A 23,381-nucleotide genomic window follows, 5' to 3' on the forward strand; every position below is an offset into this window, starting at 1 on the left:
AAAAAATGGAAGCTAACGCAAAGTGATACTCTCTTCAGTTTTTTCTTTTTTTTTTTTAATTTAATGATAATTTCATATCTAATCAACACCTATTTGAGATTATGATATTTGCGAAACTTATCCAAGTCACTAAAAAAATTATTGTTTTATTACTTTATTCTATTCTTTCCGGAATGTATATTTATTTAAAGATATGAAACTCAGCTCTTTAATTATTAATATAATGTAACTGTTGCAATTATTTCACAGTTCAATGTGATTATAACTCATGAAATGCAACTTTCTTAATGTTTCTAAACATGAAAGTAATTTGTAAAATTGAAAATACAAATATACAAACAATAAATATTATAAATGTAAATAATTAAATTAATACAACTAACAATCATTATAATTTAAATAAAAGGAAATTTATATTATATTGCAAATATAAATAATTTAGTTAAATATAATAATGTAAATATTTGAATAGATAAAAAGAACACTCACAAGTATAGTGAAAGTAAATAAAACATTAAAAAAAAAAAGAATTAAAGCACTTTACAAACTTTTTGCTTGTTATCCTGGAAATTTTTTTTTTCAAAATATCAATATTTCAAATACTAGCATATATGCAATGAAGGACGATATCACAAACTTATTATTATTTCACAAGAGTCTATAACTATCTAAACTCCATATTATAATCGATTAAGTTCACTTTTAATGCAGCAAACAGTAAAACTAACATCATAACAAACTTTTGACCTATTATGATTTGCATTTACACAAACGTATAATATACACTTAAATAATAATTATCACTATAAAAAGATCTTCTTAAAAGTGATCAAAAACCATTTTTATAACAACAATAAAAAACAACTAACTTGACACGTGAAATCAAATATAATTTAACTATTGTTCATGTAGATAATTCCTTTTTTTAAATTGAACCACAGATACTGCAAGTTTAAAGTAAAATAACCTGCACAGCAATACTTAACCGGAAGTGATCATTATTAGAGCAGAAAGCCTAGGTAGGCACTGACTTCAAGAAACGTAACGCGGAAATTTTGTAACTCCAAACGGTACTTGCTCCGAAATGACTCGAGGAAAAGAAAAAACATTTTTGCACCACAAGAGGGGGCAGGAGAGATGGAGACACCTCGCGAAACGTAATAGAGGTTATAGGAGGGGGATTTTTTTTTATTACCAAAAAAAAAAAAAAAAAAATAATACGAAAAGACAAGAAATCTCCGACACCCATGTATATAACGTTTTACGCACTCGTCACAATCGTTGATATAAGTCATGCTATTTCGACAGCGAAAACACAAATTCCTTGCGGAGCGGCGCTCCCCTTCACCCTCAACGTTCCGAAAGGTCAGCCAACAATTCTGAGGCGCGAAAAACACGAGGAAAGGACAGTATTATCCTCTCGTCGTGTTTCGCCTCTTTTTTTTCCCCTCTTACTCACTCTCTCACCATCTCGTTCTCTCTTTCACGAAAGAGCTGTAACACAGGCCAAGCAGCGACGCTCGGTAACGCAGCCTACAACTTTCCAAAAATTAAAACCACGTCAAATGAGAAATATCACCGAATGAATGAGAACCGCGCCCTCCTCATCCCTCTAAACCCCCTCCCCCCATGTCATTCTTATATAGTAATCGTCATTGTCGACACTGATGGGGCACAGAAAAGGTTAGATAACGAGCTCTGGAAAAAAATCAAATAACACTACCGTCGGATCTCAAACACACATAGCACTCCTATACCTCTTGGGACACCCACATACTACACAATATGCAGTATTGTAGACAAGAATCGTTACACTAATACTTAATATTCACTATTCCAGGTGATGAGGACAAACATTATTCCTAGAGGGAGTTTTTTTTTATATAAAAAAAAATCACAACTTACGCTTCGTGCCCGAAGAACAGTCTAACGCACGGAGCTATTTTGCTAGCGCTGAACAGCAACGCGTACTCGCGCTATTGTAGCTATTCTGGCGAACAGTCCGCCTCCCCTTTCGCACGGGAATGAGCGACGATGCACGAGTGTCCAGGGATGTATCAATAGAGTGAAGGGCCCCTCAACAATTTGTTTGTTTTTTTTTTTTTTTAAATTCCTCAACAATTCCACTTGAACTTTAAATCAATTTGAAATTAATTAAAGTTGATAATAATTGCACTTTGACCACTTCGTGCAATAATTAAATATTATAATAATAAAAACAACGATAATTAATATTAATTCAAACTAATTAAATGATTACAATCTAAAATAAGATTTTAAAAAAATTCAAAATGGTGGATCCAATATGGTGGAATAAAATTTTTAATCTAATGATATAATTGAAGGCGCCATTTTGAATTTAGAAATTCTAACTTCAGATTTATAATCATCCATTAAAACTTTAGGCAACAAATTCGTTAACAATTTAAATTTTTCTCTCAATTTCCGTTTCAATTAAATATATATTTACATAAAATAAATTATTTTGTAAACTTTGTTTAAAAAAAAAAAAAAAAAACAAAGAAAATATTTTAAAAACTTTCAATTTACTTTAAATATTAATACTTCGTGTGAAAACAATTTCGAAATTTTCATAATAATTAATGTATACATATATAATTTGTTACTGTTAAAATAATTTTTTTAAGTAAATAAATTTAACAAAAAAAAAAAAATTTTAATAAATTATTTGCATAAAAAATATATATTTATGCAAAAATATTTTTTTATAACTTTTTTAAATAAGAAAATTATACTTTTAACAACATCATAGAAATTCTTAGAAAAATAAATTGAAAACTGAATGAGAAAATAGTTGCAGAAATAATTGTAGAGTAAACATTTTAAAATGTTTTGTTTTGGCCATTGTTTGTTAGGCCACATGCAACGTTAAGTCTGCAATTTCCCAAGTCACCCAAGCTAGAAGAATAACCCAAAGGCGATGGTGAAAGTCAAGAGTTACAGTTATTAAAAAAAAAAAAAAAAAGAATACGAAGCTCTTGTCTATTTTAAAAATTCGATGCCAATGCCCCTTGTTATACTTATTGTAATGTATACGTTATAAAACAATTAAAAGATTGTTCCACGCAAACATTATTTCATTCTATTAATTTCAATGAATCATACGCATTCAAACATCATATTATACCACGATATTATATTCTTGAAAGTTCTCTTAACGTTCATATATATATATGTGAATGAAATATTTTTAATTTTTTGCAAACCTAAACAAATCCTCAAATTCTAAAAATTTGAAAACTCTTACGCTAACTATTTTTATTTATAAGAATAAAATCTTTTTTGAGGATGGAATTAATTTTTCTAAATAAAAATATATGGTGTTCTTAGAGAATTTCTCCAACTCAAAATATAACAAAATAGGATGCCAACTTTGACCGGAACTATTTGCGCAACATTATTTATATTGAACTTGTTCCAAAAATCGGACATCTTCAAATGATCATCAAATATATGCGATATATATATAATTTACAACCATTACACTTTTATCTGCAAATTAATATTGTAACAAATACATGTTTATAATATATAGTTTGTTTATTTTATTATAACCATTACTTGAAAAACAGTTATACACTTTGTTACAATATACTCCCACTCTACTATCTTGTGTTGTCAATTCAGGCAAGTGTTTTAAAATAGGGCGCTATCACTTATGTGATAAAGAAGTGATAGACTCGTTTAGTAAAGTTGCTCCTAAAGGCTCTTCCACGAAGGCTTTCATGTACTTTTTTTTCGTTATCTCCTCTAACAATATTTATAATTATCGAAAAAATCTTCCAACACACCTAATAATATCACATTACCAAAATAAACTATTTGCAAATAATAAAATAAAATCACTATAAGGAACAGCATCCTTTAAAGAATCTATACTCTCAATCTGAATCTGTGGGAATCTTCACTGATTGAACCAGTGAGAAGTGACTAATTTAAAATCAGAAAAAATTCTCACTGATTCAAATTGAGAGTAAATTTTTCGTTTGGTTTTTAAATAGTATAATTACAAAGTCAAATAAGAAAAGAACTTGAAAGTTATTGTCAAGATAATTTTTGGTTTAACCCTCATCTAGATAATGAGCTTTATCGACAAATATCGTTAGGAATTGTGAGAACCTCATTATGAAACTTTAGGGTATATACAAAGAAGTTAGGACAAAAGGTTAAAAGTGCAAAAAAAAAAGCCTACTCTAATAGAGATAACAATGTTCCTTTCAAAATTTTAAAACGAGAAACAACTTTTGAAAATTAATTTTATCAATAACTCCTGCTCCTTTTTAATTACTTCCAATTGTAATATCTATTTGTTCGAATTATCATTGCATCATTTTCACATGCAGCACACAACTGATATTTACGAGTTCATTTAGCACAAAACCAATCAGACCAATTATTACAAAAGTCAAACGCGCAAAAATATGACAATTTCAGTTTATAATACTAATTGGCTTCATTTCTATTTGTAAATATAACCGATACAATATCAGAATTTGGCTAACATTTTGGTTTAATTGATAATAATTTAAAAAAAGGTATACTATTTTGCAAAAAAAAAAAAATTATCCAAATCTACATAATTACTAAAAAAAACTTGGACACTAATTGATAATATGAAATTTCCTTCTAGCTTTCTATTTTTCAATCTCCCTCTCTTGAGAATTATCCTATACCGCCGTTCCTGGAGAGGAGGCTACATTCACGTTCGTGCGTACTTTCGATCCTCATTCATCTACGTTGTACGTTCCATACTATATGTACTGAATCGACATCTCTTTGATACTGAAGTCGACTCCTCTCTTCTCTTGGGGTTTTGCTCTCCTTTTTATTCAAGATTCAAACCCCTCAAGGTGTTCTCTCTCGCCAAAAAGATTTTTGTCGAGGGAAAAACTCTTTAGAATAAAAGAGCTGTCCCCTTCAAAAAAAAAGAAGAGAAAAATCGATTCTTCCGTACACCAAGGACCATAGAATCGTTTGAAAATTCCCGCCAAGTTCCTTCAGGATAATATTTAAAGAGGGGGGGAGGGGGATTATTTTGAATCCTGTAAGGAAGGAAGAGGTATCGAGAATTATTGATCTGTCGAGAGTATATACGTATACACGTGTACACATATATAGAGTGCCATAGCAGGCAGAACTAGTCGTGAGCGCTGTTCCCTCTGGCGCGCGTCTGCCCTTCTACCTCGATGCTTCCGTACTCCCCTTACTCCCTTTTGATACCATTACCAAACAGTGTACTCTCTTACACCAAAGTGAATTCACTCAATCTCTCGTCTATAAAGTGTCTCTTTCCCTTTCCTGTCTTCCATTTCCTTTCTCTTTTCAACCAAAATGTTTTCTCCCTCTTGATTTTCATTCTATCTTTCTCCCTTGAGTTAGTTTCTATAGCTCTTTTTTCTCCCTTCCACCTGCTCTCTTTCTCTCTCTCTCTCTCTTTCTCTTTCGCAGATCTCTACTCTACCTTCTATAATACCCTCTCTCCCACCATTGCCACCAACACATTCACCAGTTGTCCATGTCATCGGAGCATTTATCTTTCTCGAAAGTGCAGCATCCATCTCTGTTTTAGAACCGCTGGTGAATTAGCTTTCAGAGTAGTGCTCCAAAACGAGCTTCATATCATTACCTCATCCAGCGTCAGGGATATTTTCAAAAAGCCACAAGAAGAGAGAATATTGTCACGCGAGAGAACAAGATTCCAATTTCAACGGACCAAAATTGGCAACTCTGTCGCAGATTCACATCTATCGGGCCATTCGTTTTTTCTTTTTCCCCCCTTCATTTCTATTTTATTTCTTTGAATGTAAATTGCTCTTATAGCATATGTAAAAAGATGAAGATCAGAGCACAAAGTCGAATCAAAGAAACTGAATCAGATCCTTGAAATTTTACTTCAGTAGAACAGGATTACTTCTTTCAAAGTGTTTTTCAAAGTATACTCAAAATTTCAATTTCGTTTCCATATCAGAATAGATCAAGAATTGAAAAGCAGGAGCTATCATCAATTCTTAAATTTAAATAACACTCTAATATTTTAGTCCTGAAAATTTGTATAAAACTTTTAAACAGTTGATTTTGGAACGAGATTTTTCAAAATTCTACTATACAAAACTATCATAAAAATGAGGTGTAATAATTGTAAAATAACCTGGCATAATTCAAAAACATATAATTTAACTTTTGTCTAAATTTGAATTTATATAAAAATTGTCCATTGGACGAAATCTAATTTGATTTTGATCGAATTTTCAAAGGAACATCTGTAAATTTACTCCAACTTTCAGTTTTCCATTTATGCAACATACACGGAACACTGTGAAAAGAAAGTACTAAAACAGTACCGCTTTGAGGTATCAAAATAGAACCAAATGACAATTTAGTACCTAAAGTCGGTATTAAATTAATACCTTTCTTTTTACAGTGAAAGAAATGCTATCGAAATTTCAGCCGTAAACTTATGGTTGAGATTTCTGGTTGAATTGGTTATACAGTTTGTCAAATTGGCAGGTAAGTTAGGTTATATTAGCCATGTGAAGTCTGATTCAGACATCTTGCTCTTTGGAAGTACTATTCGTTTGGTTGGATTATCCAAACTGTATGGCAGTAACAGTGCCATGTTAATTCAGTTATACGATATGACAGAAACAGCAAGAATTATGGCAGTAATTACGAAAAATTTCTTTCAGTGTAGGATAATTAAAAGTTAAGCTAAATTCACAATCGATCCTTTGAAAATTCGATCAAAATCAAATTAAATTTCGCCCAATAAACAATTTTTAATTTTTTTATAAATTCAAATTTAGACAAGTTCAAATTATATGTTTGTGAATTAGATTTTACAATTATAGAAAAAGTATGGCACTTCTAAAAATTTATGTATTATTGTCTCGTGCAACAGATTTTACCCTAATGTCCTTTCTATGTACAAAATCTCTAAGCAGAGGGCTAAAGTTATAAAGTTCATTCTCAGTTCGAACTGCTGAAAGCCTACTTCAATCCTTTCAAAGCTTGCACAAACTAGGACTTCGAGTTTCAAAATAAGGTCAAAATTTCAATTCTCAAATATATAATATAAATAATTAGATAGCTTCTTTTCGCAAATATGATAGCTATATTAATTATTTTTCATTCTTTGAAATATTTTTCATTTAACATAATATTTTTGAAATAAAATCACACTTTTATATATATATATATGAAAATGATTCTCATACACGACATTATAATGAAAAGTTGCTGACCAACTTTTTTTTATGAGTCCTTAGTTTAGGTCACTTGAGGTCTATCTATTGAGGTGGAGCAACCTTGAGTCTAGTCATAAAAACCACAGCCACACTTCGCAAAGAAAAATGTACTACTATCTATGAATATCTATATGTAAAGTATAGTTCTGTAACCTTGACAATGTTCATAATTGACTAAAGTATAGTTAATAGCAATACGGTTAATAGCATTGAATGCATATTGCGACTTGAATGAAGTTTAACTAGTATAACAAAAATAATGATGATGATGACGACAACGACAATGAAATAATGCAGACGTTAATAAATTTGTTTAAAATACATTCCTTTAGATGCAATTAATACTAAAATACCATTTTTCAAATTACAGATTTTCTACATGTGAATTTCACGATACCGGAAATATATTTTTAGTATTTTCATTTTCTAAAAAATAGAAATGAATGGAAGTTTTCATTTAGATCTGAAACTCTATATATTCCTTTTAAGAATTTATGATTTTGCATGAGGGTTATGCACATATATACATTTTCAAAAGTATAATATATATATATTCTTCGACTCTAAACTCTCTTTAAACTTGAAACTCTTACTTTTGTTGAATGAATCGCAAGTTTTATTACCTAGGAACTTGCACATTTTATGAAGATTAAAAAAAAGAACCTGCCCTGCTTTATTCAAATTGGATAATAAAACTTTTACAATTCCAATTTGATTTCAACGGATTGTTCTATTTAGATGACAAATTTTAGATGAAAATCGAGTTTAACGAATCAGATAAAAAAATACAGAAAATACACAAAATAAGTTGAATTATCAAGACAAAAATAAGAACAATTAAATAACACTAATAAGGCAATTGAAAAAAAAACAATAAATGTTGCAGAAAATTGAAGAATTTTGAAACATTTGCCTTTCTGTAAAATATGATATATTCTTATAAGAGAGGAGATGGAAGATACTTCCTCTATTAATCGGTTCTGTGTATATACATATATGTGTGTGTACCCTATGCAACTAAAGTTATTTTAATTTTAACATGCTCGTTCACTCACCGTGAACCAAATATGCTATATCTACTGGAGCCTCGTGAATATGTGTTGATGACAAATTGAGCATTCCTTCATAAGTGGTGTTAATTGCCACGCTTTTGTAACGCATTTTAAAAGTGTTAAACGAGTTTGGCTTGTGACAATCACACTAAACAAATATTAAACGGCCACAGTAGAATTATACGCAATTAAAATCACAAATTTTTTTTTTCCACTGTAGTCCATTTAGTTACTAAAAGCATGTTAATATATTTCAACAAAGCATATTTTTGCTAACTACTTTGAACGATCTTAAATTTTGTAATAAAAGAAGTTTCATGTATTTTAATTTTAAAAAAATTTCTACCCAATTGCAAGGGGTTCGAAAGAAGATTTTCTCAAAATGTTAAGGATTCAAAGAATGTAAGAAATGTCTAGAATAAAAAAAAAACTAAAAATTTGAATAAATATTATTTTAAATTTTCATCTTATAAGAAGACATTTCATTTAAACTTCAAAGATGTCAGCTTTGCCAGCGTGATAGAATATTCAAGTAATAATCGCTGGGAATTCAGTCTGACAGCTTCTCGTTTTCATATTTCTCAAGGAAAGCAAATTTAGGTAAGAGAGTGAGAAAATAACGAATCGAAGAAACAGAGAGGCTCTAAATAGAATTTCAGAGCCGACGAATCATATATTCAAGCAAAAAAAAAAAAAAGAGAAGAAACGCTTAATGGTAAATATGCAAAAATTGAGAATGACGAGGATATATTTTCAAACATGTTTTATATCACGAGCAAAGCATTTACGTTACGCAACCTAGCCTAGTATTAGCCAGTCGAATTCTCATTGAATCGTGGAAATGGAAACGCCATACCATTCCTATTGTCTGGCTCGCTTCAAGAGCGATGACTATAGCTTTTTTTGCTATATACATATATATACACACACACAAATTCATAAAATGTGTAGGAAACAGTGCATTTTCCGATGGAAACGTTTGCATCTACCCGGTGTGTGCAAGGATCGATAAGTGTTCTCCGAGTAGAGCAGTTCAGTTCACAACGGAAGCTCACCGAGTCAGGAGACAAAATGTCAAGGCGCGAGAGAGAATTCTCGTTGGGGAGAACGATCGATCGAGCCCCGCTGCTCCAGAGATTTTGTATATACTGAAGAAAGAAGAAGATCTTCCAGCAACAGGAATTTTTCTTTTTTGACCATCGCTCTCACCCACGCATTCGAATAATTTTGCGCTTTGCAACTTGCATTCGATTACATTTGCATTAACTGATGTCGATCAAAGATATGTTGTTCCTCTTCCAGATATTTTCATAAAACACACATGTATGAGACTATGTGAAGTCTCAAGTATGTGTGAATACAACTGTGTATGATACTTATATACTATATTTATATAATGTACATATAGAAACACATGTGTAAGGAACTCACACAAATGGAACGTGATGAATACATTTTAGCGCTATATGTGATTACAAACCTACACACATTTGTGTGTGTGTGTGTCTCGACATACGTTGCTCGGTTTACTATATATACAAAGTAACTTGGCAACAAGCAGTCAGCCAGTTACGGGGCAAGGTCGACCCTCTCCCCCAGCTATTTTATCCCAGCATATATTTATTACGAAACCGTGTACATAGGTGCTACAGAGTACTCGAGAATCGAGACTCCCGCAACTTGATTCTAACCCTTCGCTTCTCAGCATGAAAACTATGGGATACTTTCAAATTCGATGAGTTTCAAAACTTGTTGCCTTGAAATACGAAACCTTTCATCTTAAAATGCCTTTTCTATATGTATATATATTAACTGGATTTGCAGTTAAAAAAAAAAATTCTACTTTCGGTCAAAATGTGATTTTAGTATTTCTCTGTCTAACAATAATAAATGCAGCAATTATAAATTCTCATCATCAGATGATTCTATGATGCAATTTCTTCTATTGTTTAAATATAAATGTAATTCAAAAGAAATAGGTTAAATTTTACAGTTCTAAATGAAAATTCTAGCAATTTTCATAACACCACAAACAAAAATCTGTATGATTTTTAGAACTACTCAGTGTTCCTTTATTTTATACCAATAATAATTAAAACATTTTATCACAGGTGCGCAAAACTTTTTCAATCGAAATAAACATGAATCTAGTTAATAAATGAAATAATAAACGAAACAATATTTTCACAGTGCACATAATATATATATATATATACATAGACACAAGTTAAGAATCACGCGATTTATATTTTCCTAACCCTTCCCTATATAAAATATCTGCGTGGATAATTTATTATTCATCATGCGTGAATAATTTAAGGGGAGGGAAAGAATTTATTGCAGCAGAAATAGTCTTCTCAAAGTGTCATCAATTTTTTAAAATAAAGCAGAACGCTTGGCTTTTCTCCCTATATTTTGAAACCATGTGTGCGAGAACAACAATGTTACAGTTAAAGAAAGCACTATATACTCTTCTTTGTTCCGCAAACATACAACGTCTATCCATATAAGGATGAGTAGTGTATAACAAGGGAAGAGAGTTTTATGACCCTAGAAAAAGAGAAAATTTTGTTTAGAGACCTATACCTATATAGCCCCAAAGTTAATGCTATTGAATATACTACATGAGGAGAATTTCTATTCGACCAAGAGAGAATGATTACCTTTTTTTTTTTTTTTTCATTAATCTATAAAATGAAATACACTATATTACCTATACATACATATATTGATATTTCAAACCATAAAATTACACGGCATTAGAGTTTGTAAAAAGAATAAAAGAAAGAAAAGTCATAATTCTTGCAGGAAACACGACACATCTAAAGGTATTCATGTTTTTTCAATAAAACTTTTTAATAAGGCATTGCAGCGAAATTATTTCAATTTTTTATAATTTGGTAAAAATAAATATTAGTACCTAATTTATGACGTCATAATATAAATAAAATGAATAAAATAAGTCAAAAATTTGGTTCTTTTATGAAAAAAATTGGTTTTTTTTGTATCATTTTTTTATCTCATTGTGTTATAAATTTTTTACCTAATTTTAGAGAATCAGTTAATTTAAAACAATATTTAGAATTGTTATTATCGATATTAATATGTATTTTAATTATTAACCAAAAAAAATCAAATAACAAAGAAAAATAAATAACATTGTTTATCGGTATCACTATTTCTTGAAAATACTATAATAATTATGACAATATATATAATCAATTTAATGTATAGTGTAATTGCATATTGTTGAGGATATTTTTAAAAATGACGAATCAATATGTTATTGCATTGCGTGTGCAACAGCATGATACAATTAATTTTTAATTTGCAGTACCGTCTTTAAAAAGTATATTTTGTGTTTATTAAAAAAAAAAACTTATATAAAATTAAAATATTAAAAATTGGTCAGAAAGAAGTGATTTTATTTCCGTTTTTCTATTTTACTTTCAGTGGCAATGATTGTATTAGAAAAGAAAAGCATTATTACATAATTTAATAATATTAATAATTACTCATCAAAATTTTATAGTTCAAATAAATTGATAGCTGTTTTGCAATACATATATAATTGAATGAAAAATTAAATGTTTTAATCAGCAAATTTTTTCTCATATACTAATTTTATTAGAATCTCGTATATATATATATGTAAATGAAACATATAATGGAACTTTACAGAATAAATAATTTTTTAAGAATTCGAAATTTGAAAAAAAAAAATTATTCAATTTTACATCAATAAAAAAAAAGGTGATGTCAGTAATAATAAATTATAAAAGCAAGTGAAAAAATGAATCTATACGATTACTGAAAGTAAAAATTAAATCTTTAATAAATATTATTTTTTATTTATACTTAAATAATAATTTGCGGATTCATTCATAAAAAAAAAAAAATGTTTCTTTTGCTCTGAATAATAATTATTTTTCAATAATTATATTTACGACGCAAAGATTATATGAATATAAATATATTTATCTGTCAATTTTGTTTATAAATAAAAATGTTCTGGCTATCGCGTATATATTACGTGTATTTATCTACTTTGATAAATCAATGTTATTTCTTTTTTTTTTTTTTTTTTTTTTTTTAAATTCTGTACATGCATTTATTATATGAAATCTGCATTTCACTTTATAATGGAATTTCACCTCTCTCATATATGTATACAATAATAAACTGAATCGACACAGAAAATATACTCATCGCTTTGCAATTAAACTGATTTTCAAATAGCAATTAAAGGATTTTCAGTATTAAAGGAAATAATAATAGTACGAATATCATATTCGCATCTCTATAATGAAATTGATTATCCTGTTTATGCATTTATAGATATAACCTTTTCATTACATACACTACATTGTTTTATTTGAAAATGTTTATTAGTTTCAAATTAAAATATATATATATTAAAAAAGAAAAATTAAATAAATATTATGTATAATAAATAATTTATTAATAAATAATTATATTATACAATATAATAGTAATAGAAATTATTAATTTCGCAACAAAAAAGTTTTTCAATATTTGAATGGAAAGAAAAAACAATTTTTTTTTCTCAGCCTTCCTTTCAAAAGAATGTGTGAATTTTTCATGGAAAAAAATATATTTCTTATATATTGTTTAAAATTTTATCTCTCGCATTAAGTGTCTTATATGGGAATGTTTGTTGGATTATTTAATCAGACTATTTTTGTTCGCGTGCATGAGTGTGACATCTCCGTATTTTGTTACACCTGCAATCTATCCATCTTTGTCAAATCAGTGCCTTCTACCATTTAAAGGAGTTGCCGAACCATTACGTTTCGCTTACTACAATTACATTGACAGCATTTTAACATCGTCGTATATACGACTTCTAAGTTTCCAAAAAAAAAATAAATACAAAAAAATACTTTTTCCTTCCATCCGTTTTTTATAATTAAAATTGCATAAGAATATTCCATTTATAAAGTGATGTAACCCTTTCAACCCTTTTACTCATTCTGCGTTTCATGGTGATGAATATCAAGGATTTTAAATGCTAAATCAATATCACACGTGGACATAATTATAGGCTATTTTCATATAATTACACCATCTAGAAAGTTTCTATGTTCTTTCTATGAAATTAAATTTATTTTTTTCAAGTAAAGAATATATTATTAACGCCGATGACAGTCTCTGCATTTTAAATAATTGTCAAGAGAAGATGAAAAGTTGAAATCGTCTAAATTATAAAAATTGTGAAAAAATTATTTCAAACTATATATATATAATTAAATTTATTTTTATATTATAAATAAATCATTAAAAAAAAATATTTAAAACGATACTAGAAGAATTAAAAGATAAAAAAAATTAATCCCATTTATCATTTATTAAAAGGAAATTAAAAATTAACTCAAATTTTGGACTGCGGTAATGATATATCATAACTGACGTTTAAAATTTAAATTTATATCAAAGTTTTAACACATTGTGTAATGTAAACGCAATCTACAATTCTAATATCAAAGTTGGGTGGTTTTTTTTTACTCCCGGTTGACATTTAGTTCATTTGAATTGCAAGTTTAAAAAAAAAAATATTTCCCGACTTTTGTTGCTACCTTCAATCAAACCACTTCAATACAAATAAACCAATTTTTTTTTATAAATTATAAATAAACCACTTTATTGTCTACCTTTAACTATTTTTTATTATCATACCAAAAATAACTAAAATTTTGTATAGTTAATTTTTTTAGTCTATTTTTCAAAGTAATTTTTGACATTTTAAAGCCTTGGGAAAATCTTGTTTCAGATTAAAATAAAAAAAAAATGGTAGAACACACAGTGATTTTTTATGAAATATAACGTAAAAGTCAGAAACAAACTGACGTGAACGTATACATATATATATATATATATATAATAAACTCACTATAGATCAAAGTATCATGGAAAATAATTTACTTGGAAGGTGAGGAATCTCAGCGAGAGGAAATTCTACCAGACGAGGAGGCAAATGGGAAATAAATACGTGCAAGAAGTTAAGACCACATTCCAAAGACACTCCCACTTATATCTCACTCTCTTTAACATATTTCCAACGACATTTATGCAAATAAATTATTAAATCAATTCATTTAGATATATACAAATGATTTATGTGTAAAATGCATCCGGACACTATATAGACAAAAACTTGTCATTTGATTTTAATTCCTATTAACTAGTTCTCCTGGGCGGCTGACCTAGTTGGCACGCTGAGGAAACCGGAAGAGAATCTATCGGTAGATGGTGTGTATATGTTATTGTCCACTCCATAAACGGCCTTCCAACAAAAAAAAAAAAAAAAATTTCCTCACGTCGCAAAAAAAAAACTTTCAAAACGATCCAATATTTCGTTTTTAAAAATGCATTTAAAAAAATTTTGAATTTAATTCAATTCGTAAATACAAAATAAAAAAAAACGCATAGTTTAATTATCTCAAATAACAAACATTTTCAATTGCTCCAAATTTCTGTTGAGAATATTAAGAAAATATTATAAAATCCTTTCAAAATTAATTTGAAAAAAAATATTATCTATCAACGCCAGTGGAATTTGTGAGCTAATTATTGATTAATTCAATTTACCTATAATGATTTGCACAGTGTATTTCAGAGAGAAAGTTTCGAGTCATACCTATATATATATATATATATATATATATATATATATATATATATATATATGTGTGTATTGTTGAGGTTAAGAAAATCTGCTCCGAGAAAAATGAACATACAATGATAAAATGATAATAGCTTCTATAAAGACTATGAAAGACAGTGTTGAATTTCAAAATACAATGGTCATCGCCTCGCCAATCGGTAATTTACCGCAAGATGTGCCGATTTCACAGGTCGCTTGTTGCTTCGATGAAAAACGCGATAAATCCGAAAGGACCCGAACGAAAGCGAACTGCCACGTACAAGACATTTTCTTACAGAAAACATATTTCGCATTAAAATTTCAAAAAAATATTCTACAATTATTAATGCCAAGCATCTTACTTTAATCTATCATGAATCTTGTCTTAAAAAAACCGGACGTAAATAAACTATATAGATATATATTCATGACTATCAATATGCGACTGCACGCATATCGTAATTTTAACAGGAATTTATAATTATAACGTTCAATTATGCTTGAGGCAAAATACAACTAAATTTGTTTGAATATTTATGAAAAGTAATTAAAATATAACAATTGTGTTATGTAAGAAGAAATCTTTTTTTTTTTCTCATAGTATTAAAACGAACGAAAAATGAGTCGTAAAATGCTTACGAGCAAAGGAGTTGACCGAATACGGAGACAGGTTATATTTATATTTTTTTAGCCTCATACCGAGGCAAAAGTAAATATCATTTAAAACATAAATTTTATGTATTCTGATTAACTCACCTAGGGCAATATGTTCACTGGCTTTCACAGAGAATAAAAGTCTCACTATCACACAAAATGCTCCACTTTTAACTCTCAAAAACACATTACGTACATGCAGGAAAATTTTATTGAAAATGAGCCTCCATTGCGCACGTAGTTTCAGAGGTTACGTACAGTTGGCGCTGTCGTCGCCGAAAGAATGACAAAAATGCAATAAAAAAAATTGATCCAATTTATAAACTCCCATTTTCTCGATTAACATTATATAAATTTGTTATTATTTTTGTATTTAAAAATTAATAAAAACACAATAATACTCGATGAAAAGAAATACTCATTAATTGTTCTAACTGCGCAGTAGTCTAGTTTTTCTACCTTTCAAATTCAATGGCGCTTGCGCATACTATAAAACGAGCAAAAAAGATGCCAGCACTTCCTATTCAATATTGCCCGCGAATATTTGAATTCAATAAAAAAATTATATTTTTTTAAAAAATTATAAAATATAATTATATTATAATTAAATTTATAAGTATGCATTTATAAATATATTAAAAATTAAAATGTAAAAAAAATTCTTGTATTAGGAAAATAAAATAGAGGCAAATTTTTTTATGTGTAAGAGAAATATAATTACAGATTATATACAATAAATTTGGAAAATTTTTTCAGAAACATGTGTTATAGCTTCAATGAAAAAAAAAATCCACAGTGAATTTCTAAGTAAAAATTCTACTATACATACTATGTTCGTCTTCCTGTTGCTTTTTCAATTTCTTGCAATCTAGTTTCAAGAGGCATGTAAATCATTTCATCAAGGTCGTTTTCCTCTCTTAATATACAGAAATAAATCATAAAAATCGTAAGACTAAAAACAATTACGTATGGTTGACAATCAGGCCAATTGTGTTCAATATAACGAGAATTTCTAGCTAAATATGTATAGGCTTTTGTTTTTGAATATGTAACTGGATGATCAACATCCTCTTCGACCAATTTTATAGGTTTTTGATCTTGGTTATTTTTCGAAGAAAAATTCAATACACCTGTCCGAGAGAGAAATCTGAAAAATTAATAAATAATATGGTAAACATTAATAATCAATAACATGAAAACTTTATTAATTAATTTATATTTTGAATTATAATTCAATGTAATAAATTTATCATTATTTATTTATTTCACAAGTAAAATATAATTATTTAATTACCTTTGTGATAAATTAGACTTTCTTGCACACAGAGAACCTAACCTCAGCAAAATCATTGTCAATCAGTTAAAAATTTCTAATTGAAAATAAATTTTTCATTCATATAAAGTCCTTAAACGTTTTCCTGAAATTATGACATTATTTTGTAAATTATGCAACATAATTTTATAAACATTGATATAAGAAAATATAAAAAATATATACCTTTCCTATAGAATTCTATTATATCACTTTATTTTGGTAATCAAATTATTAATCATAAAATTTGTTTTGTTTATTAAAAGCACGATAATTTAGATTCAATGTTGTAGAGAAGTACAATAATAAAAATTATTTTATCTTATAAATTTCATTTATTTTTTAGGAGTTTAAACTAAATTTTACTTCATAAAAATGAATGACCACAATAATGGAGAATGGTCGAATATAACCGAAAATCACCGAGGATTGACGATTGTTCTTAAATTTACTATCATTTCGAAAAACATTGATCACTGAAAAAGTCAACCTCTGATGTTGTTTGTGTAAAAAGTGAGGTTAGAAGTAAACAAAAAAATTTCAAACATAAACTAAATTGTTAATAACATTATAAATATTGTAAATTCTATAATGAAACAAAAGTCGATAAAACGATCAATAAGTCCTGATGCTGTAATTGACGAGAATTCTCCAAAAAAGATGAAAAACAAAAGGTATGACATACGGTGTATTGTTACCTCAACAAAACCACGTGTTTTTTTTTAATATTTCATAATTATTAACTGTTTTTTTGTTATTGTATAAATAATTCAATTTAACAATATAGTTTTAAAATAGAAATTAAAAGATAAACAGTTTTTTAATAATAGTTTAAAAATAATAAAATTTTCACAATTTGTAAATAAATAAAATTATTCACTTTAATATCTTTATATTTCAACTAATTATTTTTTTTTAGGAAGTCGAGTGACAATTTAAATAACGAAATATCACATGAGAATATAGAAATTGATAATATTTCTAATGTAAATGAGAAAAAACACAAGAAATCAAAGAAAAGAACTATTGATCCAGAGAATGAAAACACTGAATCAACTAATGAACAAGTTTTAATTAATTCTAACGAAACTGCACCTGATTCTGAATGTATAGAGAAAAAGAAGTCAAAAAAGAAGAAGAAATCAAACATTGAAAGTGAAAATTCAGAAATAAAAGATGAATCTATACAAAATGTACAAGAAAAAGAAATTGAGCAAGAAGTTAAAAAATCAAATAAAGAGAAAAATAACACAAAAAAGGAAAAATCAGAGATAAATGAAAAATTATTAGAAAGTGTACAAGATGAACAGTTGGAAAATGGTAATAATGAGAAAAAAGCAAAGAAAAAGAAGAAAAAGGATAAAAAAGAAAAATTAGAAGTAAATGAAGACGAGGAAATTCAAACCGAAAGTAAAGTTAAAAAGCCAAAGAAAAAGAAATTAATAGCCGAGGAAGAGAAAATAACAGATGAATCAAAAGACGAAATAAATGGTGAAGACGATGTTGATGTTAAAAAAAAGAAAGGGCCCTCTAAACGACAATTGAAAAAAGAAAAGCAGGAATTAAGGGAAAAAGAAAAACATGATGCAACCAAACATAAAACTGCAGCTAATGTTTTAAATTACCTTTCCAAGGTAATTATTAAATAATCAATTTTTATAATTAAAATTTTAAATCAAAAATAATATTTTAAAACAAATAATTTTAGTTCTTTTTTAAATTTTATATAAAGTCTTTCCAAATGTTTATTTAGTAAGTACATAATTAATATTTTTTCAAATTTGTTTTTTAATTTTAGTGGAAACATGCAAGAAGCGAGTGGAAATTTGAAACAATAAAACAAGCATGGCTGGTTAATCATTTTCTCGATGATAAGCTGATACCTGACAAATTTTATCCCACTGTAATAGAATATTTTGAAGGATGCAAAGGAAAAGCAAAAGATTTATTGCTAAAGAAAGCAATGGCTGTTATTAAAGATGTAGAAGAAAAGTATGAGGAATCAGAAGACGCTATCGAATCAATAGAATATCAAAGAGCCAGACAATTGTTACAAAATTTACCAACAGATGCTTAAATCTATTCATTAGCTTAGGATTTTAAAAAAAATCACTTTTTTTAAATTATGTAAGTTATCAGTATAAAATTATTTAATTTTGAAGTTAATTAAAATATATCGTGAAATTAAGATGATTCAAATAATAATAATAATTTGAGATTATAATGAATAATTTAAAGAAAACATGAAAATTTGTAATATTCAATCCAAATTTAATTAATTTTCAAATTAAATAATTTTTTATCACAATTGTACAAAGTATTGATTTTATACTTTAATTATATATATATTTGTTAAAAATAAAAATTATAAAATGTGTAAAGTCTAAAATTTTATTTCAAATATTTTTACTTTACACCATTTTTACATTATTAATCCCTGACTTATAAAGTAGCTTAAGCTACATTACATTTTATTACAAATAACCATCCACAATTTGTATTTTTAGTCCTTTTCAATTATACACTTTTAGGACATCAATTGAGATGTATAAGTAAATCTATTTATTCTAAAATAATCAAACATATTTTTTTTACATTTAAGATCTACATTTATTTTGCATATTTATCGACAAATTGACGTAATTTGTCTGTGTCTTGTAGTCCAACAATTCGTTCCAATACTTTGCCGTCTTTCATAGCAATTAATACGGGCACTGAACCAACCTGAAAATAAAATTAATGAATTTAATAAATAATAATAATTTATTAACCAATTTATTTATTTTTATAATAAAAAATATAATTGAAAAAAAAAAAATTATTTTCACCTCATAATCAAGAGCAAGATCTGAATTTTCGTCAATGTCAACTTTAGCCAAAAGAATTTTTCCCTGCTTTTCTGCTATCACCGACTCAATACGAGGAGTTAACATTCGACAAGGATTGCACCATCTACAAAATAAACAAGTTAGTTTTGAAATTATATCAAGTATTTCGTAATATTACATTAGAGCTAATTATTAATGAGAAATAATACAAAAAGGAGCAAAAACTATATTGTTTTTTTTTTAAATTAACTATAAATTTAACTTATGAATGAAGAATTTTATCTATAAATAATGCAAATAAATTTAATTGTTTTAAAAACATAAAAATAATATACGCATGAAAAAAATAATTTAAAAAGTGAGGTTATGTAAGCATATTTTAAAAACTATATTTTTACTAAAGAAAATTGTTATCTTACGTTGCAAAAAAGTCAACAATAACTGGAACTTTAGAATTTTTTACTCGTTCATCAAAATCTTTATTATCCTGAATTTTAAACGTTGCTGATATTACTGTTTCTTGAGCTGGTGCATTTGCTAAATTTCTCACGTTTACTGCACTTCTAGCAGCTCTCACTGCTCCTCGTATCATGATTTTATTTTTCTTATAAAAACACACAGTAATACAATAAATTTCTTCTTTTTTTTCAAAAAGAAAACAATGTAAAGTGATCAAATATGATGAAAATATAATCAAACCTAAATTATTATTTCCATTCACTATAGAAGAAAATTTATTATTCCATATTAGATTTTTAAACACTTCAATAATAATATCTGATTGGTTGGTCATTTAGAAACGAACCAATGAGATACTTTTGTATTGGACATGGATGACACTGTTGCCAACTGAGAATTTTTAATTTCCTGTTGCGAAAAGTTTTTGCTCATTTAAGAACGCACAAAAATTTTGAAAAACTGTTAGATGAAAGAGTTTTTTTGCAATCCTAGTTTTTAATCATTTTTTAAAATAATTTGAGTGTAGTAAATGATTATGTAGTGACGTGAGATATAGTGTTTAATGTTAACATATTGAGATCATGTTTTGCTTCTAAAATATGGACGATTCCACGCCTGATAATTTTCCGATGGTTCGTACCAATTGTTGTTTCTTATATTAATTTGTATAAATTTCAAAAAGTTTTCATATTTTCGTATATTTTTTGCTTTTTGAGTAGAAATATCTTATTTTTATTTACTATTTGCATGCTAAGTGGGAAAAAATTAAATTTTGTTCCGTGATCGAAGATGCGTTATCGTTCATAACCCCAAAATGTACAGTATATGTACATTCACGCATATGAATATTTGCAGTTTTTCTTTTATTCTTGTAACACCAGTGCATTATTTCTGTGTAATATTTAATATTTCAGGTGGAAAAAGGTATAAAACATATTTCTAGTTGAGGATTACTTGAAATTTGTTGCAATTTATTGAATTTTTTTGGTCGCGTCGTAATGTCGCGCATATATGCATGTTCTTTTATTTCTCATCATATCATTTATTGTCAATTATTATTTTCACAGGTATACCAAAGGTGAATGAATCAATTGTAGTTGAGAAGTGTAACAATCCGAATTTTGGAATTTCTTTTTCAGTGAGTGTTAACAAAAACGTATATTTATTTTTTTTTTTAATATTATTTTTGTCCCATGCCAAGAATAATTGAACTTAAAAATTGGAGTATTTTATATAAAAAATTAATTATTTTATTTTTTCACATGGTAATATTATATTATAATATATAATTGTATTATAATATAATATATATTTGTGAATTAATATAAAATTGCTTACATGTAGTATAATAATTGACACGTATCGCATCTTTAAATATTTCGTATAAATTTTTTTCAATTTTTTTTTTTGTAATTGTTATTTGTCTATCAAAGGGCAATGATCTGCTATTTATTTGAATTCTCAAGAGCTAAGCTCATCACATCATACATTATCATGATATTGAAGCATTTCTTTGAATGAAACACTTCTTTGATTTTAATTTCTATGCTGACTATAAGATAATCTTTTGTTGTTGTATTTCCTTTTTTTTGTTTTTTACCAAAAAATAAATTTCGTTATTACACGCTATTATCCAATAATATTTAAACAAGTAATTATTTGATTCAACTACATTTGTTTAAATATAAATAATTTCGGTTTTCAATTTCTTTGTAAAAAATTGAAATTAATATAAGTCACGTTTCGTTTTTTTTTTGGTTAAAAAATATTTACAAACGGATTTATTGTCTCGTAGGAAAATTTCATTATATTATAGAATTTTATTTTATTTTCGGATAATTTTGAATTTTCGTGGAAATATATTTCTTGTGCGTGTTCATCAGGCTTTAAGATGACAGAAACATAAGTATTTATATTTTTATAATAGATATTCTTTTGCAAATAGTGACCTTGTAAACGTGTCATCATACACGTTTACTATTTTTACATGCTTGAAGTATTTAAATTTGATTAAGAAGTATATTTACAATGCTAAAAATGACTAAATCAATTTAGTGTCAAGGTGGAAAACTACTGTCTTGCTAATAATGTTATTATTATCCATAAAGACTATGTAGATTAGTATATTAGAAAATTTTTTAGAGAGCAAAGAATATATTTTCAAAGTCAGGGCTTTTTAAATTATTTCTCAATTTTATTTTTTCTTTTTTTAAATTTAAAATATTATAACATTTTTTTTAAGAAAATTTATTTATTTCAAATTAAAATTTTTGTAATATAATTATACCGCGATTTTCCATAATCAAAACATAATTATGTAATATATTATCGAGAGTCTATTTTTGGTATAACAATAATATTTCTTCAATGACTTCATAGATCGTAGATATTTTTGTATAGAGTTAAACGAAATGATGGAAAGATTTGATCATCAGCCATATATATATAGTTTCGACAAGTCTTCTCATGATCTATTGACATCTAAAGACGTAGAAGCTAGTCTTGAAAATCTATTCTTCAAATAAACATTTATGTTTAAAATATATCTATTATATTTTTGTCAGTTTCATATGATTATGAAAATTGTTTTTAAATTTTACTAAAAAAATTTTTAACGAATTTTAGAAAAATTTTAATAAAAATTATTGCGAACTATAAAAAATATTCTTATTCATGGCATAACATTGCTATTTTTATCCTGAAGAATGAGACAAATGAAGGTGGTAGAATGTCGTAAAAAATGCAGTACGTTAATTTAAAATTCACATAACATTATATACTTGAGCGTAAATATGAAGCTTCCTCATTGACTCAAAAGTGAATTTCACGTTTTTTTTTTTCTTTTTTAACCAGAATAATGAAAATGCCCATCATTGACCTGGTTTTTGTATGAAATAATTGAAAAGGTCACGAGATTATATGCTATTGTGGTAAATTCTCTCTGAAGAATATAATTTTGAACTTGAAATAAATTTTCTTAATTTTTCAAATTATTTTTATAAATAGCATTTATAAAAAATTTTTTTTTTTTTTTAACGATTATATTTTTAAGAACTCTAAATGGTTTTACAGAATTTAAATAAATTAAATTTATAAAATATAATGCAAAATTCAATGCCAAATGAAAATCATCGTTTATTTACAAGT

General features: G+C 27.1%; 4 protein-coding genes across 11 annotated transcripts in view; 1 reads left to right on the plus strand and 3 right to left on the minus strand.

Moving 5' to 3' along the window:
* Window positions 1–15,901, minus strand: part of LOC127280220 (protein Gawky) — a 52,242-nt gene extending 36,341 nt beyond the window's left edge. For 3 of the 8 annotated variants that reach the window (XM_051303166.1, XM_051303157.1, XM_051303122.1), the window contains exon 1: window positions 15,738–15,901. The gene's annotated coding sequence lies outside the window, so the exon portion shown is untranslated. Of the gene's footprint in view, window positions 1–1,269; window positions 1,402–1,455; window positions 1,560–1,905; window positions 2,042–15,737 lie in introns of those variants that run through there. The other 5 variants (XM_051303130.1, XM_051303134.1, XM_051303148.1 and 2 more) reach the window with 5 other exon arrangements.
* Window positions 15,902–16,326: 425 nt separating this feature from the next.
* On the minus strand, window positions 16,327–17,321 carry LOC127280383 (uncharacterized). The gene is made up of 3 exons (XM_051303342.1): window positions 17,134–17,321; window positions 16,930–17,053; window positions 16,327–16,782 (listed from the first exon to the last, which is right to left on the minus strand). The coding sequence occupies exons 2-3, from the start codon at window positions 16,983–16,985 to the stop codon at window positions 16,464–16,466; spliced, it is 375 nt and encodes a 124-aa protein (XP_051159299.1). The 5' UTR covers window positions 16,986–17,053; window positions 17,134–17,321; the 3' UTR covers window positions 16,327–16,463.
* An 86-nt stretch (window positions 17,322–17,407) lies between these two features.
* LOC127280348 (nucleolar protein 58) lies at window positions 17,408–19,328 on the plus strand. The gene is made up of 3 exons (XM_051303304.1): window positions 17,408–17,621; window positions 17,867–18,581; window positions 18,746–19,328. Exons 1-3 carry the CDS (start codon window positions 17,539–17,541, stop codon window positions 19,022–19,024), a joined length of 1,077 nt encoding a protein of 358 aa, XP_051159261.1. The 5' UTR covers window positions 17,408–17,538; the 3' UTR covers window positions 19,025–19,328.
* On the minus strand, window positions 19,325–20,515 carry LOC127280376 (thioredoxin, mitochondrial). Its single transcript, XM_051303335.1, has 3 exons — window positions 20,195–20,515; window positions 19,776–19,899; window positions 19,325–19,671 (listed from the first exon to the last, which is right to left on the minus strand). The coding sequence occupies exons 1-3, from the start codon at window positions 20,365–20,367 to the stop codon at window positions 19,558–19,560; spliced, it is 411 nt and encodes a 136-aa protein (XP_051159292.1). The 5' UTR covers window positions 20,368–20,515; the 3' UTR covers window positions 19,325–19,557.
* Between the last annotated feature and the right edge of the window lie 2,866 nt (window positions 20,516–23,381).

The sequence above is a fragment of the Leptopilina boulardi genome, unplaced genomic scaffold (assembly GCF_019393585.1).
Source record: "Leptopilina boulardi isolate dan_hultmark-lab unplaced genomic scaffold, ZJU_Lbou_2.1 LbouV2_112, whole genome shotgun sequence".
Lineage (NCBI taxonomy): Eukaryota > Metazoa > Arthropoda > Insecta > Hymenoptera > Figitidae > Leptopilina > Leptopilina boulardi.

Coding starts and splice junctions, on each gene's coding strand:
- LOC127280383 (XM_051303342.1), bottom strand. CDS start 16,985: ATGATTTTGCTGAGGTTAGGTTCTCTGTGTGCAAGAAAGTCTAATTTA. Junction 16,783..16,929: donor AAGTCTAATTTATCACAAAG/GTAATTAAATAA, acceptor TTAATTTTTCAG/ATTTCTCTCTCGGACAGGTG.
- LOC127280348 (XM_051303304.1), top strand. CDS start 17,539: ATGAAACAAAAGTCGATAAAACGATCAATAAGTCCTGATGCTGTAATT. Junction 17,622..17,866: donor AAAAAGATGAAAAACAAAAG/GTATGACATACG, acceptor ATTTTTTTTTAG/GAAGTCGAGTGACAATTTAA. Junction 18,582..18,745: donor TTTTAAATTACCTTTCCAAG/GTAATTATTAAA, acceptor TTTTAATTTTAG/TGGAAACATGCAAGAAGCGA.
- LOC127280376 (XM_051303335.1), bottom strand. CDS start 20,367: ATGATACGAGGAGCAGTGAGAGCTGCTAGAAGTGCAGTAAACGTGAGA. Junction 19,900..20,194: donor ATTGTTGACTTTTTTGCAAC/GTAAGATAACAA, acceptor TTTATTTTGTAG/ATGGTGCAATCCTTGTCGAA. Junction 19,672..19,775: donor ATCTTGCTCTTGATTATGAG/GTGAAAATAATT, acceptor TTTTATTTTCAG/GTTGGTTCAGTGCCCGTATT.